Here is a 17,340-nt window from a genome sequence, read left to right as displayed (position 1 = left end):
TGCCAGTTACAGGTGTCCCCCGTAGTGCCAGTTACATATCATGTCCCCAGTATTACCAGCTACATATCATGTCCCCAGTAGTTCCAGTTACATATCATGTCCCCAGTAGTACCAGTTACATATCATGTCCCCAGTAGTACCAGTTACAGATCATGTCCCCAGTAGTACCAGTTACAGATCATGTCCCCAATAGTGCTGCTACAGATATCCCCAGTAGTACCAGTTACATATCATGTCCCCAGTAGTTCCAGTTACATATCATGTCCCCAGTAGTACCAGTTACATATCATGTCCCCAGTAGTACCAGTTACAGATCATGTCCCCAGTAGTACCAGTTACAGATCATGTCCCCAATAGTGCTGCTACAGATATCCCCAGTAGTACCAGTTACATATCATGTCGCCAGTAGTTCCAGTTACAAATCATGTCCCCAATAGTGCCAGTTACAGGTGTCCCCAGTAGTGCCAGTTACAGGTGTCCCCAGTAGAGCCAGTTACAGATGTTCCCAGTAGAGCCAGTTACAGATGTTCCCAGTAGAGCCAGTTACAGATGTTCCCAGTAGTGCCAGTTACAGGTGTCCCCAGTAGTACCAGTTACAGGTGTCCCCTGAAGTGCCAGTTACAGGTGTCCCCCGTAGTGCCAGTTACAGGTGTCCCCCATAGTGCCAGTTACAGGTGTCCCCCGTAGTGCCAGTTACATATCATGTCCCCAGTATTACCAGCTACATATCATGTCCCCAGTAGTTCCAGTTACATATCATGTCCCCAGTAGTACCAGTTACATATCATGTCCCCAGTAGTACCAGTTACAGATCATGTCCCCAGTAGTACCAGTTACAGATCATGTCCCCAATAGTGCTGCTACAGATATCCCCAGTATTACCAGTTACATATCATGTCACCAGTAGTTCCAGTTACATATCATGTCCCCAATAGTGCCAGTTACAGATGTTCCCAGTAGAGCCAGTTACAGATGTTCCCAGTAGAGCCAGTTACAGATGTTCCCAGTAGTGCCAGTTACATATCATGTCCCCAGTATTGCCAGCTACATATCATGTCCCCAGTAGTTCCAGTTACATATCATGTTCCCAGTAATACCAGTTACAGATCATGTCCCCAGTAGTACCAGTTACAGATCATGTCCCCAATAGTGCTGCTACAGATATCCCCAGTATTACCAGTTACATATCATGTCCCCAGTAGTGCCAGTTACAGGTGTCCCCAGTAGTGCCAGTTACAGGTGTCCCCAGTAGAGCCAGTTACAGTTGTTCCCAGTAGAGCCAGTTACAGATGTTCCCAGTAGAGCCAGTTACAGATGTTCCCAGTAGTGCCAGTTACAGGTGTCCCCAGTAGTACCAGTTACAGGTGTCCCCTGAAGTGCCAGTTACAGGTGTTCCCAGTAGAGCCAGTTACAGATGTTCCCAGTAGAGCCAGTTACAGATGTTCCCAGTAGAGCCAGTTACAGATGTTCCCAGTAGTGCCAGTTACATATCATGTCCCCAGTATTGCCAGCTACATATCATGTCCCCAGTAGTTCCAGTTACATATCATGTTCCCAGTAATACCAGTTACAGATCATGTCCCCAGTAGTACCAGTTACAGATCATGTCCCTAATAGTGCTGCTACAGATATCCCCAGTATTACCAGTTACATATCATGTCCCCAGTAGTGCCAGTTACAGGTGTCCCCAGTAGTGCCAGTTACAGGTGTCCCCAGTAGAGCCAGTTACAGATGTTCCCAGTAGAGCCAGTTACAGATGTTCCCAGTAGAGCCAGTTACAGATGTTCCCAGTAGTGCCAGTTACAGGTGTCCCCAGTAGTACCAGTTACAGGTGTCCCCTGAAGTGCCAGTTACAGGTGTTCCCAGTAGAGCCAGTTACAGATGTTCCCAGTAGAGCCAGTTACAGATGTTCCCAGAAGAGCCAGTTACAGATGTTCCCAGTAGTGCCAGTTACATATCATGTCCCCAGTATTGCCAGCTACATATCATGTCCCCAGTAGTTCCAGTTACATATCATGTTCCCAGTAATACCAGTTACAGATCATGTCCCCAGTAGTACCAGTTACAGATCATGTCCCCAATAGTGCTGCTACAGATATCCCCAGTATTACCAGTTACATATCATGTCCCCAGTAGTGCCAGTTACAGATGTCCCAAGTAGTGCCAGTTACATATCAGGTCTCCAGTAGTGCCAGTTTCATATCATGTCACCAGTAGTGCCAGTTTCATATCATGTCACCAGTAGTGCCAGTTATAGATGTCCCCAGTAGTGCCAGTTATAGATGTCCCCAGTAGTGCCAGTTATAGATGTCCCCAGTAGTGCCAGTTTCAGATGTCCCCAGTAGTGCCAGTTACAGGTGTCCCCCGTAGTGGCAGTTACAGGTGTCCCCCGTAGTGGCAGTTACAGATGTCCCCAATAGTACCAGTTACAGATCATGTCCCCAATAGTGCTGCTACAGATATCCCCAGTAGTACCAGTTACATATCATGTCGCCAGTAGTTCCAGTTACAACTCATGTCCCCAATAGTGCCAGTTACAGGTGTCCCCAGTAGTGCCAGTTACAGGTGTCCCCAGTAGAGCCAGTTACAGATGTTCCCAGTAGAGCCAGTTACAGATGTTCCCAGTAGAGCCAGTTACAGATGTTCCCAGTAGTGCCAGTTACAGGTGTCCCCAGTAGTACCAGTTACAGGTGTCCCCTGAAGTGCCAGTTACAGGTGTCCCCTGAAGTGCCAGTTACAGGTGTCCCCCGTAGTGCCAGTTACAGGTGTCCCCCGTAGTGCCAGTTACAGGTGTCCCCCGTAGTGCCAGCTACATATCATGTCCCCAGTATTACCAGCTACATATCATGTCCCCAGTAGTTCCAGTTACATATCATGTCCCCAGTAGTACCAGTTACATATCATGTCCCCAGTAGTACCAGTTACAGATCATGTCCCCAGTAGTACCAGTTACAGATCATGTCCCCAATAGTGCTGCTACAGATATCCCCAGTATTACCAGTTACATATCATGTCCCCAGTAGTTCCAGTTACATATTATGTCCCCAATAGTGCCAGTTACAGATGTTCCCAGTAGAGCCAGTTACAGATGTTCCCAGTAGAGCCAGTTACAGATGTTCCCAGTAGTGCCAGTTACATATCATGTCCCCAGTATTGACAGCTACATATCATGTCCCCAGTAGTTCCAGTTACATATCATTTTCCCAGTAATACCAGTTACAGATCATGTCCCCAGTAGTACCAGTTACAGATCATGTCCCCAATAGTGCTGCTACAGATATCCCCAGTATTACCAGTTACATATCATGTCCCCAGTAGTGCCAGTTACAGATGTCCCAAGTAGTGCCAGTTACATATCAGGTCTCCAGTAGTGCCAGTATCATATCATGTCTCCAGTAGTGCCAGTTTCATATCATGTCACCAGTAGTGCCAGTTTCATATCATGTCACCAGTAGTGCCAGTTTCATATCATGTCTTCAGTAGTGCCAGTTATAGATGTCCCCAGTAGTGCCAGTTATAGATGTCCCCAGTAGTGCCAGTTATAGATGTCCCCAGTAGTGCCAGTTTCAGATGTCCCCAGTAGAGCCAGTTTCAGATGTCCCCAGTAGTGCCAGTTTCAGATGTCCCCATAAGTGCCAGTTGTAGATGTCCCCATTAGTGCCAGTTGTAGATGTCCCCATTAGTGCCAGTTGTAGATGTCCCCATTAGTGCCAGTTGTAGTTGTCCCCAGTAGTGCCAGTTGTAGATGTCCCCAGTAGTGCCAGTTGTAGATGTCCCCAGTAGTGCCAGTTGTAGATGTCCCCAGTAGTGCCAGTTGTAGATGTCCCCAGTAGTGCCAGTTGTAGATGTCCCCAGTAGTGCCAGTTGTAGATGTCCCCAGTAGTGTCAGTTGTAGATGTCCCCAGTAGTGCTTTTGCAACAACAACAAAAAAGTACACTGATCCAAATGAAACCCAAGGAACCAGCACTGAAAGGCAAACCATGCTAACCAATGTGCCACAATGTAGTACAGCTAGATATAATAGGCAAAAAGTCAAATTGGTAGTTGTAGATGTCCCCATTAGTGCCAGTTGTAGATGTCCCCAGTAGTGCCAGTTGTAGATGTCCCCAGTAGTGCCAGTTGTAGATGTCCCCAGTAGTGCCAGTTGTAGATGTCCCCAGTAGTGCCAGTTGTAGATGTCCCCAGTAGTGCTTTTGCAACAACAACAAAAAAGTACACTGATCCAAATGAAACCCAAGGAACCAGCACTGAAAGGCAAAACCATGCTAACCAATGTGCCACAATGTAGTACAGCTAGATATAATAGGCAAAAAGTCAAATTGGTATGCTTCCTTTAACAATATCTACAGTAGGTGCACTCTAGTATCTATATTCTTTGACTACATTAAAACTTAAGCTAAGTTTTGTTGTTATCTTAAGCTTATAGTATACTGTATCTGAGCAAATAAAACAGGCAAGCTCTTATAAAGGACTACATCTCTTCATTGTTTTCACATCTCTATAGAGCATATTCAGTGATATTTCACATTGTGTATCATGAAGCGCGGGTGTGCAATGTGTTGCAAGCCTCCGGAAATAAATCTTGTCTATGGGTTTGGAACTTAAATGTCAAACTTATTCTGCTACTGTGACCTAGCAAATGACCTCCGGCTGCTGAGGACCAGATTTATGAAACCTATATGCTTTGCCATGTCCTTTCTTGGATTAAAGGGTCCCCATACACTATGCGATTTCGGCTTTTACCCGATTCCAGCAGAGATGGGCAGAGAAATTGGGTGAAATTGGTCTAAAAAGCATGTGTGTGACATCCAAGCTGATGCGCTGTCCTGTCCAGTGCACATCGGATCATAGGCGGAGATCATACGTGCTGCACATAAGATCTCCAGGTCGGACTCCCTCCCGGTGCCCGGGAAAGGGGATCACATGTGACGCATCGTATGCAGAAATACTGCATGCAATGTTTCATATGCTATCCTGCCATCTGGGAGGATCCTGGGCGGCTGAAGGGGAATTGGATGTGACTTCTCCAAGGGGAGAAGTCGCATAGTGTATGAGCACCTTAAGGTTTAACACAAGCATGTCCAAACCATACCTCCCAACTTTCTGGCTGCAGAAATAGGGACACTCGCGCGGCTTCGCCCAAATAGGGGAGTGGCTTATGCAAATGAGGGGCGCAGCTTACGCAAATGAGCCGCGTCCCCGGTTTCGGCCACGAATAGACGCTGTGCGCATAGCGTCTATTCTGTCAAATTGGGGGGGCTCCGAACTCCCCCCCCCCCCCGCAGCGGGACACCTCCAGCCGCGGGTGGGACAGAGGGACAGGACCCGGTAATCGGGACTGTCCCGCTGAAATCGGGATTGTTGGGAGGTATGTCCAAACTGTGGCCCTCCAGCTGTTGTGAAACTACATATCCCAGCATGCCTTGCCATAGTTTTAGCATTCCCTAATAGCACAACTGTGGCAAGGCATGATGGGACTTGTAGTTTCACAATAGCTGGAGGGCCACAGTTTGGACATGCCTGGTTTAATTTATTTGATTATTATTTTTTTCTCTTGAATGCACATATGCAAATAACTCATAGCTTCTAAAAATACGAAATTCTCCCAATCTGTGTTCTGTCTCCATAGCTGAATACTGGTCAGGTAAAAGCCATAGGATTTATTCCCTGGGTTAACACATTACATTTAAATCTTCCGTTAACTCAAAGCACAGACTGTGGGCCTGACAAGAATGGTTTACTCGTGATCTGAAAAAGTGCAGAACATACAGTGAAACTGCTGAGCCAGCAAGATGGAGCAGTGAGCAAGAGAGCATGCAGTAAACTTTTTACTAGCTTGCAGTAAAATACTAGATAAATAATATTGCATGCACGTCTTACCTCTGTGATTGGCGGGATCCCTTGATACTGATGGCAGAGGGGTGTAAGACAAATCAGGAGAGCTGTCGCCTGTGCCACATGAAACCTATGTGCCAAAAAACATAAGAAACATCAGTCAACCAAGTCAGGTGTACAGTACAATATGGTGTTTTTAGCATTTACAAATACAGATGATAAAGAAATTAACTATCTATTATTTATATTGAAGTTATGCTGAAGGTTTATTATTACACACCACAAAAGTAGCACTAAAACATCTATAAGATGAACTGGTAGTGGTCAAGTGAATTGCAGGCATTGCCCGTGACGTGCTGTTGCAATGGTATCTGGACTCATGATAGATTGACTCTGACTCAACAGTCATAAGGTTGACCACTATTGGTCGACAGGGTGAAATGGTCAACATGAATATTTTTTTTTTTGACAAAAATTTGAGCCGACATGTGCGGAAAGGCGGTATTTCATACCCTACCATCCACTACGGCGTGGAGGGAGAATATAAACAGTGTGCCGCGAGGCACCAAGCTTGAAGCATGGCGAGCCATGCGAGGGGATGCGGTACACCCAGATGGAGTCCATGCCGACCTATGTCGACATAGACACCAAAAAACATAAAAACCTCATGCCGACCTCTTACATGTTGACATTTTGAATGTCAACATTTTCACTGCCGTCCTTTTGACTGTCGACCTTTTGACCCTGTCGACCATTTAACTGTAGACCTAGACATTGAATATCTAATACGCATTCTCGGAGCTTCCATAAGTTGAGCATATTTCAATGTTGACCTTTTGCTTGTGTTGACCATTTGTTTATGTACCTTCGGGAAACTGTCAGCTGTCAGATCAGAATTAGGTCGACAGTCATTAGGTCGACCCCGGAAGGTCGACTGGCCCCAAGGTCGACAGGGTTAAAGGTTGACATGGTCCAAAGTCGACATGGTCCACGGTCGACATGGGTTTAGGTCGACAGTCATTAGGTCGACATGAGTTTTTCACTTTAGATCCGACATGTGCCAACAGGCGGTATTTCATGCCCTACCATCCACTAGGGCGTGGTGGGAGAATAAAATAGTGTGCCGAAGCATTGCGAGCGAAGCGAGGGGCTGCAGTTCAACACTAAATGTGTCCATGTCGACTGTGTCGACATTCGGGGTAAAAAAAAACAGTGAAAAACTCATGTCGACATAATGACTGTCGACCTAAACCCATGTCGACCTTAAGTCATGTCGACCTTTAACCCTGTCGACCTTGGGGCCAGTCGACCTTCCGGGGTCGAACTAATGACTGTAGAGCTAAGTCTGTTCGGTACTTGTGTAGTTTCACGGCGCCAGTTGATTTTAAATAGCGTGGCGAGCATAGCGAGCCACCGAGCCCGCAGCGTGGGCGAGCGAAGCGAGCCCCGCAAGGGGACTCAGACGCACAGCTGGCGCCGTGAAACCACAAGTACCGTCTGTTCTGACAGATGTACCGCTTCCGTACCTTGTGTATACAAAAGTTTACCATGGAAAAGTTTACTGTTTGTGTAGGGATCCCTCAAGGATCGGATCAAGGCAGTGCATAGGAGGAAAGTAGGCAGCATGAGTGCGGTGGCCTGGTCACTTATGTGGGTGGGAACCAGCGGCGTAACTATAGCACCGCAGCCCCCGCCACCGCGGGGGGGCGCTGTGCATGTGGGGGCGCCGGTGCTATAGTTACACCCCCCCCCAATCCCCCGCAGACTTACCTATCTCGCTGATCCTGGCGGCTCCGTTCTTCTGCTGAGGACCACCACAAAATGGCAGCCCCCATATAGCACATAGTTCTCTGAAACTGTCTGCTGTATGGGGGCGGCCATTTTGTGGTGGTCCTCAGCAGAAGAAGAACGGAGCCGTTGGGACCAGCGCGATAGGTAAGGCTGCAGGGGGGTGCCCAAAACTTAGTTACGCCACTGGTGGGAACAGCAGTCACCCTTACTATTGGTGCGTGCCCGGCATCTTCGTGGGTGTGGGTCTCCCCCAAGCTCTCCATTCACGTGGCAGCAGGGAAGTGCGGGCCGGCTGTTTTAGCAGGGTGTGTTTTGTCGAAAACAGGCAGGGTGCAGCACACTGATAAAACAGCCTAGCGTGAATACTATATAGACCAGGGGTTCTCAAACTCGGTCCTCAGGACCACACATAGTTCACATTGCCCATGTCACCTGGCAGGTGCACCTATTACTCATTGACACATTTTAAAAGATCCACTGGTGAAACTAATTATTCCACTTGTGGTGCTTTGATGAGACCTGCAGAACATGCACTGTGTGGGGACCTGAGCGCCGAGTTTGAGAACCTGTGCTGCAGACCAATTTAAGAAATGTTCAGAAATAAATTTTTATCAAATAGAAACTAATAACCAAAATAGCACTTAATTTGCTCATGTAATTATTATCCTTTATCTATATGGCTCCACAAGGGATCCACAGCGCCCAATTACAGTGTTCAGAAACAGCAATTTAAGGGGCATACACACAGGGCAATTTCAGTCCCATTTCTAAGCGATCTGCATAAAAATGCAGAGGCAATGTGCGATCCCAGATGTTGCCATCACCCGCCTTGCACTGAATTTCCTCATAAGATCGCTGGATTTTGCCTATAAGCTTAGGCAAAACCCCACTGAGCCCTGCTGCACACCGATCACACAGCACACATCGTGGGTGCACCGCATGTGTTCCACAATGTGTGCTGAGCGATCTTGCTTAAGAAATACTCAGAACAGGCTCCTTCCATCGCCCCGTGTGCACAGGGCTTTACAGTCCAAGACATTGTAGGACAAGTACAAGTTATATAACCATAGCTGCATCATCAATCTACAATAAAAAAAATATCAGGGTGGCCGAAAGCAAAAGGTATTTGATGCTGTTGAAAAGAGTATGGAGTAGAAGATAGTTTATATGACGGCAGGAGAAGCACATGAGGATAGAGGGCCCTGCTCAAGAAACCTTACAACATGGGTCTTCAAACTGTGGCCCTTCAGATGTTGTGGAACTACATGTCCCAGCATGCCCTGACAGTTTTGGCATGCTCTTATAGGAAAAAATGTGGCAATGCATGTTGGAACATGTACATCTGGATGGCCACAGTTTGAAGACCCATGCCTTACAGTATATTCAAATTAACTTATTTTATACTCTAAACATCCCCCTTCATTCAGGACCCATCTAGGAATGGAAATCACTACCACAGACCAAAAAAAAAAAACATTTATCTAGTACCCAGCTCCCTGGTCGATAGGTTAAACATTTTTTATAAGGAAAGACAGAAAGAAACAGGACAATGATTACGGCTATGAAGAAGTGGACGGTAAATGAAAACAAAAGTAGATATGTTCCTGCAATGCCTCAGCAATAGATCTAACAGATTACAATAGATTCATAGCAGTCACAAATGTGTGTTACGTCTATTAATATTTACTTCTCTTTCAACTACTCAAGCAAATTAAATCATATACAGGAAGAGATGAACAATTGTGAGGTCATTAAAGATGACAGACTCTTGAGAAATAAGATGAATTACATTTTTTACCGGTAAAAACCAATCTAGTGGGAACACAACCCCTTATAAAACATCCCAGAATGTATTTAGAATTGTTGTTTTTCTTCAATGTGAATTAATTCTAAATTTGTAATTGTGCCACCCTGAAGCTTGCGCTGAACATTTCAACATCCCCTCCTGGTGTTACTGAATTAATTGGTTCCTGTTACAGACCAACCACCAACAAATACATGAACAAACTAATAACATAAATATAGATTCTCTGCAGCACCTAAAAAGAGTTGACCTAGATCTGGAGTTTACATCAAACGCAAATGGAGAGCAAAGCATTTAAAAACTGCTGGGACTAGGAGACAACTACTGAAATATATTTTAGAAATTAAAAGAATGTATTTTTTTATTACGCTTCATTTTCTTTGTTTTGTTTTTAAACAGTATTGTGTGTAGCAAACTTAAAATTATAGGCATCAATTGATCACTTCTGTCAATTCAGTTATCTCTTAGGTCAGAGGTCAGGGTAAGGGAAAAACGGTATTTATTTCCTAGCACGGCGCCCACGATCTAGATTGTATGTGTCGAGCCGATATCGCAAGCATTGCATGCATCTTATGTGTTTGTGCGGCATAAGATGCATGCGATGCGATGGACGACATTTTTACATTGGAATCAATGTGAAATGGTCCCTGAGACCCAATTTTACATTGATTCCAATGTAAAAAGCCCCCAAAACCCCAATTTTAATTGCTAACCCCCCCCCCCCCTCATGGGTGAAATGCCCCCCCCCCCCCCCATTGTTAACGCCACCCAACGATTGACGCCAACAATAAGCGTTGCGAGCGCAGTGAGCCAGCGAGGGGCGGCGGTACGCGTCCTCCGACCTTTTCATACCCCCACTATCCACGTTGCCATGGAGTTGATTTTATATAGTGTGGCGAGCGCAACGAGCCACCGAGCCCAAAGCGTGGCGAGCGCAGCGAGCCCCGCGAGGGGACGCGCATTACTTCACAGGTATTACGCGTCCGCTCGCCACGCTTCAGGTTCGGTGGCTCACTGCGCTCGCCACACTATATAAAATCAACTCCACGCCGACGTGGATAGCGGGGGTATGAAAAGGTCAGAGGACGCGTGCCACCACCCCTCGTGGGCTCGCTGCGCTCGCCATGCTTCGGGTTAGTGTTGATGGGTCTTTTATCTTATGGCTTCTTATGGATCTCATGGATCTTATGGATGCATAAGATCCATAAGATGCGATATTGTACATACACTTAAAAATCTTTTCAATTGTATGCCTTAATTAAGGCATACAATCTTATGCGATGGGCGCCTTGCTAGGAAATAAGTACCGGAAAAACACTACATTAACATGTCCATGTGCTTAATGACTCTAGAAATATCCAGGATTGGAAACTGAAAAAGGACAGGAAACACAGCGCTGCTATCACTTACATTATTCTTATAGCAATAGCATAGTCTGTTGCGAATTACAATTATGAACTAAAAATAAATAAACCAAGACTAGGTAATGACAGCCATAAAGGTAGGAGGGCCCTGCTCAACTGCATAGAATTTGTAGGGAAAGATGAATTTAACACAAGAGGTGTCTCAAGGGATCTACACATGGGGCAATGTGTCCTCAGTGATCTGTGCTAAGCGATTTAGGCTCGGCACATCCCCTTGAGCTTCCCGGTGTCTAAACCGCCTATACACACATAGCGATGTGTGCTAAGCAATCTGTGCTAACAAATGTTTTGTATGCACTTGCTAGTCAATTTAAGTAGATTTTGCCTGCATGTGCTAAAGATCTGAGCCGGCAATAGTGATGCACGCTACTGCACATCTCCATCGCTATGGGGTGTACACACGGAACATTTTGTGCTAAAATTCTAATAAAGTGATCTAGACAGGCCGCTTAGAAAATAGGCAAAAATCGCCCGTGTGTATGCCCCTTTCCTGATCACTCATCAAACACAGATTAAGTGCATTATCACATAGGGTTTTATTCAGACAAGTGCAGGATGACAGCTCCGACAGTCGGGATTCCGATAGTCAGTACACCAACATCCTGGAATCCTGACTGTTGAAATGCCTGACAGTCGGAGCTATTCTGCGTCATGGGGGCCACATCACCCACAGAGGAGAAGGAGAATAGAACCTGTGGCAAGCGCAGCAACAGCGAGCTTGCAGCATGGTGAGCCCGCAAGGGGGCTTCATTGCGCTCTCCCCCCTATTGCAGTACCGGTGGTCGGTATACTGACTGCCGCAATCCAGACTATTGGACCGCCAAACCACACCCATTCACACCTGACCGCAAAGCTGCTTTTTGGACAAAAATGGTATACAGCCGTTAGGTCGACATACATTGGGTCGACCACTGAAGCTCCACAGGCCTTAGGTCAAAACATGAAAAAGGTTGACATGCATAAGGTCGACCGGGTCAAAAGCTCGACCTTGGAAAGGTTGACAGTCAAAAGCCCGACATAGGTTTTTCACTTTTTTGAGCCAACTGGCGGTATTTCATGCCCTACCATCCACTAGGGTGTGGAGGGAGAATATAATAATGTGTCCGAAGCATAGCGAGCACAGGGAGCCATGCGAGGGGACACAGTACACTTAGACTGTGTCGACATTCCTGACAAAAAAAACGTGAAAAACCCATGCTGACCTTTTGACTCTGAACCTTCCCAATATCAACCTGTTTCATGTGTCAACCTAAGGCCTGTCGACCCAATGTATGTCGACCTTAATTTGATCGATCCAATGACCCATACCCGACAAAACCATGCTGCATTGCATGTGGGGCAGATGTAACATACAGAGTGAGATTTGTTATTTGTTATTTTGTTTCTGTGCAAAGCAAATACTGGCTGCTTTATTTTTACACTGCAATTTAGATTTGCGTTTGAACACACCCCACCCACAGTACTTTGAGGTAGGTCCATCTACAGTATTTGTGAATGGTACTTTTTTCTAGTATCAGCTTGAATCGTCGCATGATTAAGGCACCTTTTTTCATACATTACAGCAGTATGTTCCATTTGAAATAAGTTTAACATACAGTAAAACGTCTTGCTTGTTAGGGCAGCCCTGCCTTGTTTTCTGCTTGCATAGAGCTAAAAATGGGATGGTATATAAAACGAACATCAAAAATGTTGCTATGTGGCCAAGCTATTTTTAGTTATGCCATCTGCTTATGTGCAATTTGGACCTCATTTCAAACAAGGCAATATACTGTATATGTGGAGTGTTTGTTCTCCCCATGTTTGACTGACCTCTCTGCTCCAGTTCCCAGCCACAGCCCAAAACCAGTGGAAGGTTGACCACTTATTGATCCTACAGCGTGGGTATATAGGTTACAGAATTTCATTTCAGAGCATTGTGGCAGGGGCTTTTGTAAGGGATTACACATTGTAATATATTAGTGTTTTATAAAGTTCAAGAATTATTATTTCCACTAGCTTAGTTTGAGAAGTGATTGCTAAACTGCCCTACTGAATGTTAACCTGTTAGAATATGTTGGAACTAATCAACAGACATACATGTAGTGTAAAAGGGGGATTACTAGCATCAGATTTATATTTTTGTTGTCTCAGGCATAAAACCAAACAGAAGTTTGGTACCAAAGCTTAATGAGAGGATGTCAGGATTGAAAGGACAAATGCCTGCCAGAAAATATGGAGCCAGTATTCAAATGCCACTGAATTTCCATCATGGAGTTCTTGTGAATTATCACCGGAGATATAGCCCAAATGTGAGAGCGGATTTTATCCATGTTTCACCCATTAATCATAAATGGGAAAAAAATGTACAGTCTAAATTGCACTTAAAAGGAATAAAGTCATTTTATGTCAGACATGATTTATCAAAATGATCTCATTTTAAGCATACTGCAGTGTATCGTGATTAATAACATAAGGTAAAATGACAAATTGCCTCTTTAATAGGAAGACAGAAATGCAGAAACAAGAAATGGAGACAGCTAAAAAAAAAAAAGAAAAATAGCCAATTACTGGCAAGATACAGTAGATCTGATATTTACAAACTGGATAGAATCTTAGAGGAAAGCAAGCTCTTGAAATTATTTGCAGCGTGTCGGGCCTACCACATAAAGATGATGTACAAGATCCATCAGGTACTTCATATCTACTGATTAAACCACCAGTATAATCAGACATAGTTAAAGAGATGTCTATTTCAGATATCTCATGAATTAGTAAGGCCTGACTCCTTTTAATGCTTTTAATGTGGTCAGATTCTCAGGTGCATGTACCAAAATATTCCTGTAGACCAGTGGTTCCCAAACTTTTTTGAATCACGGCACCCTAGAGCATCAAAATGTTTTCAAGGCACCCCTAGGCCAAATGTTTCTTAATGAGAAATGTAGAAAAAAAATTAAATTAAGTACATTGTGTGTATATGTCACAGTTTTATGTGGTGAGGGACAGGATTTGCTTCTGTTTGTGCACATATATTATGATTGGCAGCCACAAGCACTGGTTTTGCCTGGTACATTGACCATAAATAATATGAATTGATCCTGGTCCACCAACCCAAGGCACCCCTACAAGTGTCCTGAGGCACCCCAGGGAGCCTAGGCACACAGTTTGGGAACCACTGCTGTAGACTATAACTTCTTAATGCAATGTATGACAGAAATCAGAAAGGTACCCACCGCCCCCACCCCCCGGCACTGGGGCGCCCCCATCCCGACTCGCTGGGGCGCTCCGATGCCTTGCACCGGCCCTGCACAAGGACAGACATAGCATAGCAGTCCCACCAAGTTGCAAGTCCAGATATTTTGTGATAGATAAAGATATATATGCTGGTGCAGTATGGTTAATAGCTTTGTATGCGAGTAGACGTATTTTATATTGAATACATATATACAGTATATATGTGACTGTGGTGTCAAGCTTGAAAAATATGGCTATAAACTCATACACGTGAATCGCCTAAAAAAGGATCCACGTCACACACGTTATCACACACGTGCGTGACTCAGACACAAACTATTGCTCTATCAGAAAAATTCTGTATAGTCATTTGAAGCACTATATTGTTGTTCATATCCAGTGAACAATATATTATTACTCGTGGACCATATTACTTACATCTAACAACTGTATACGGAAAACAGGGACCCAGGTCACCGACACATGTGTGAATATAAATACAATTGAAAATTTTAAAAAGAAAAAAAGAAAGGGAACTATTTGCCCACTATTTTTAAACTATCAGTATAAAAAGAACGTCAAATATGCAAAAAAGACACTTGCAATATTCAATCCCCAAAAGGTTCTGATTAGTGATCAAAAACTGTCAAAGAAAATTTAGTAAAGATGAAAAAAAAAAACGAAAAAATTTAAAATGAAGTTAGAAATCTCTAAAGTTAAAACAGAACTCATCTAATTATAATGCAAAAATCATGTCTTCATGTCCACAAAAAGAGATGTTCTATCTAAAAAAGATCGACAATGAGACCCCTACGTGCTAGAGTATCAAGTTGATATATCCAGTGACTTTCAGCTTTGCTTAGAAGAAGAGTTCTATCACCATCTCTGGATGGCGGGGGACCCAATCAATTAATCCACTGCGTAAACTGGATATTTGGTGTCTGAGTATGAAAAACTGTTGCGATACCGATTTGTCAGCCTTGCCAGTCTTCAAAGCCGCTCTGATGGCACTTTTGTGATTGGCCATCCATTCTCTAAATTTCTAACTGGTCATTCCAACATAGGTAAGGCCGCAAGGGCAGTTCACTAGATAAATGACTTAATCAAGTTGGTGTGGAAAACTGGGACCTGTTAGTATACTGCTTTAAGTGGTAAGGTGGATGGATGTGCTCCAAAGGGGAACAGGCAGGCGCTACCAGGGGTGTTCCGCTAGGAGCTGCCACTTGACAATGGGGTTGTCAATCCCAATAGACCAAGAGCAACAAGAAAAAGAAGTGGCGCTTGTTTGATGAAAGAGTATACAATATTTCTAATAACAATTAAGAAATTAAAACATAGGTACTTATGTATTATCTGGACTCCCATGTTCAATGCACCCCATTTTTTCATACCCCTACTATCCAACTAGGCATAGAGTTGATTTTATATAGTGTGGTGAGCGCAGCGAGCCCCGCGAGGGGACGCGGTCTCATAAGAAAAACGGGAGTCCAGACCAAAACATATTATCACAATGACATTGAATACAGTTTAGGATTAAATTGATAGGTGCACACTTTGCGTGAAAAGAGGGGGGGAGGGTCTGGAAGGTCGGCAACTGGGAATATCCCAATGCACTCTGAAGAACTGAAATGTCAGCCGGCAGCTGAGAGGATCAACAAAGCTTGTAAGGATGATGAAGCAAACTGGTCCAGACTGGGGGTAACTCACGCGTTTCGCTGCTTTCAAAGAGCTATGGCCCTCTCATTTAGGCAATGGCTGGTAAAACAAAACCCTACTGGTGCTCCTGTATTTGGCAAACCAGACTTTGCCTACTTTTGAAAACTAGTTTCAGGGAGAATGCAGGTGGTGTTGTATTGCTCCATGTGAAGCGAGGCTCAACATTGAGGGTTGTGTCTCTTGCACTGTCCAAAGGCATATCTAGCTCCACCTATGGTGAAAACTAAAGTACTGAGTGCAGTTTGCTGTATGAGGGGTTTGTGTATGGGTGTTAAGTCTCAAAATATAGCTCATTTATATGATAATTGGCATTGTGAAGAATCCGTTGGCAAACAGGTTGGGTCCCCTATAGATATATATATCTATTTAATTGTATTATATTAGGTTATATAGTCGCTAATGTATGGCACTCCTCCAAACTAGTACTTGCATTGGCACCCAGGAATCCCCAGCCTGGGCTGACTAGCGGGGGGGGTGGGTGGAATAAATCCTGGCTCTGGTTGGATGGCATCAGTGATGGTTCTTTAAATAGATGCCTTGAAAAAGAAACTCTGATTTTGAATGGGAGGACTTTGCTGTGGACGTCTATCTTTTGACATCTTATGCTTCATTGTCTGCATTTCACACATGTAGACTGATCCATCCGGTGAGAGTCAATTGTGTTTTATTGTTTTTATGTGTTCTGTGTGAAATAAATGCCTTCATATGGGATTGTGTCTGGTCTGAAAGATCCATCAGGGGCGAGTACGAATTGAAAGAACACTACTTCTGCTTTATTGTCTGCTATATTAGCGTAGACCAGGGGTGGCCGGCCTTCTGTAAACCGGGATCTACTTTTTGTACACTTACTTACCGGTGATCTACTAGAGTTTCCCCATGTGCAAAAAATATGCCACACAGAATAGGCCAAAATTCATATTAGGACTCACGGTATGTGCCAAAATTCACATTAGGGCACAAGTTTTTAGCCAAAATTCACATTAGAACACAGGTTTTTGAGTCAAAATTCACATTAGGACTCACGGTATGAGCCAACATTTACATTTTGGACACACGGCATGAGCCAAAATTCACATTAGGACACAGGTTTTGAGCCAAAATTCATATTAGGACACAGGTTATGAGCCAAAATTCACATTAGGGCACAAGTTTTTAGCCAAAATTCACATTAGAACACAGGTTTTTGAGTCAAAATTCACATTAGGACACAGGTTTTGGGCACACATTCACATTATATCACACGGAATGACACAAAGTTCTGTTTTGTGGGGGAGGGAGAATGGGGTTTCTTCACAAGTATAAATTAATCCCAGTTGCTGCCTGTGATGAAGTTTTGTGCCCCCTTTAAAAGAGAACATTTTTTTGTGGCTTTTTGTTTTTTTAAGGGGGCACAAAACTTCATCACAGGCAGCAACTGGGATGAACTTATACTTTAATAAACAATTTTATTAAGCAGATGTGAAAAATACATCAACGTTCACAGACCAGCTGTTATACTTACATAGTTATTGTACATATGTCACAATCTGCTAATTTTCTATTTTATCACAATAAAGATT

The 17,340-nt window shown here is 44.2% G+C and overlaps 1 protein-coding gene across 1 annotated transcript in view; it reads right to left on the bottom strand.

Moving 5' to 3' along the window:
* LRMDA (leucine rich melanocyte differentiation associated) overlaps positions 1-17,340 on the bottom strand; it is a 945,168-nt gene that overhangs the window by 151,205 nt on the left and 776,623 nt on the right. The window contains exon 6 of the mRNA XM_083146229.1: positions 5,882-5,966. Coding sequence (XP_083002355.1) covers positions 5,882-5,966 — 85 coding nt within the window. The remainder of the gene's footprint in view (positions 1-5,881; positions 5,967-17,340) is intronic.

This window comes from Crinia signifera, chromosome 6 (genome assembly GCF_055691185.1).
Source record: "Crinia signifera chromosome 6, ASM5569118v1, whole genome shotgun sequence".
NCBI classification, from domain to species: Eukaryota; Metazoa; Chordata; class Amphibia; order Anura; family Myobatrachidae; genus Crinia; species Crinia signifera.
This window is presented reverse-complemented; position numbering and strand designations above follow the sequence as displayed.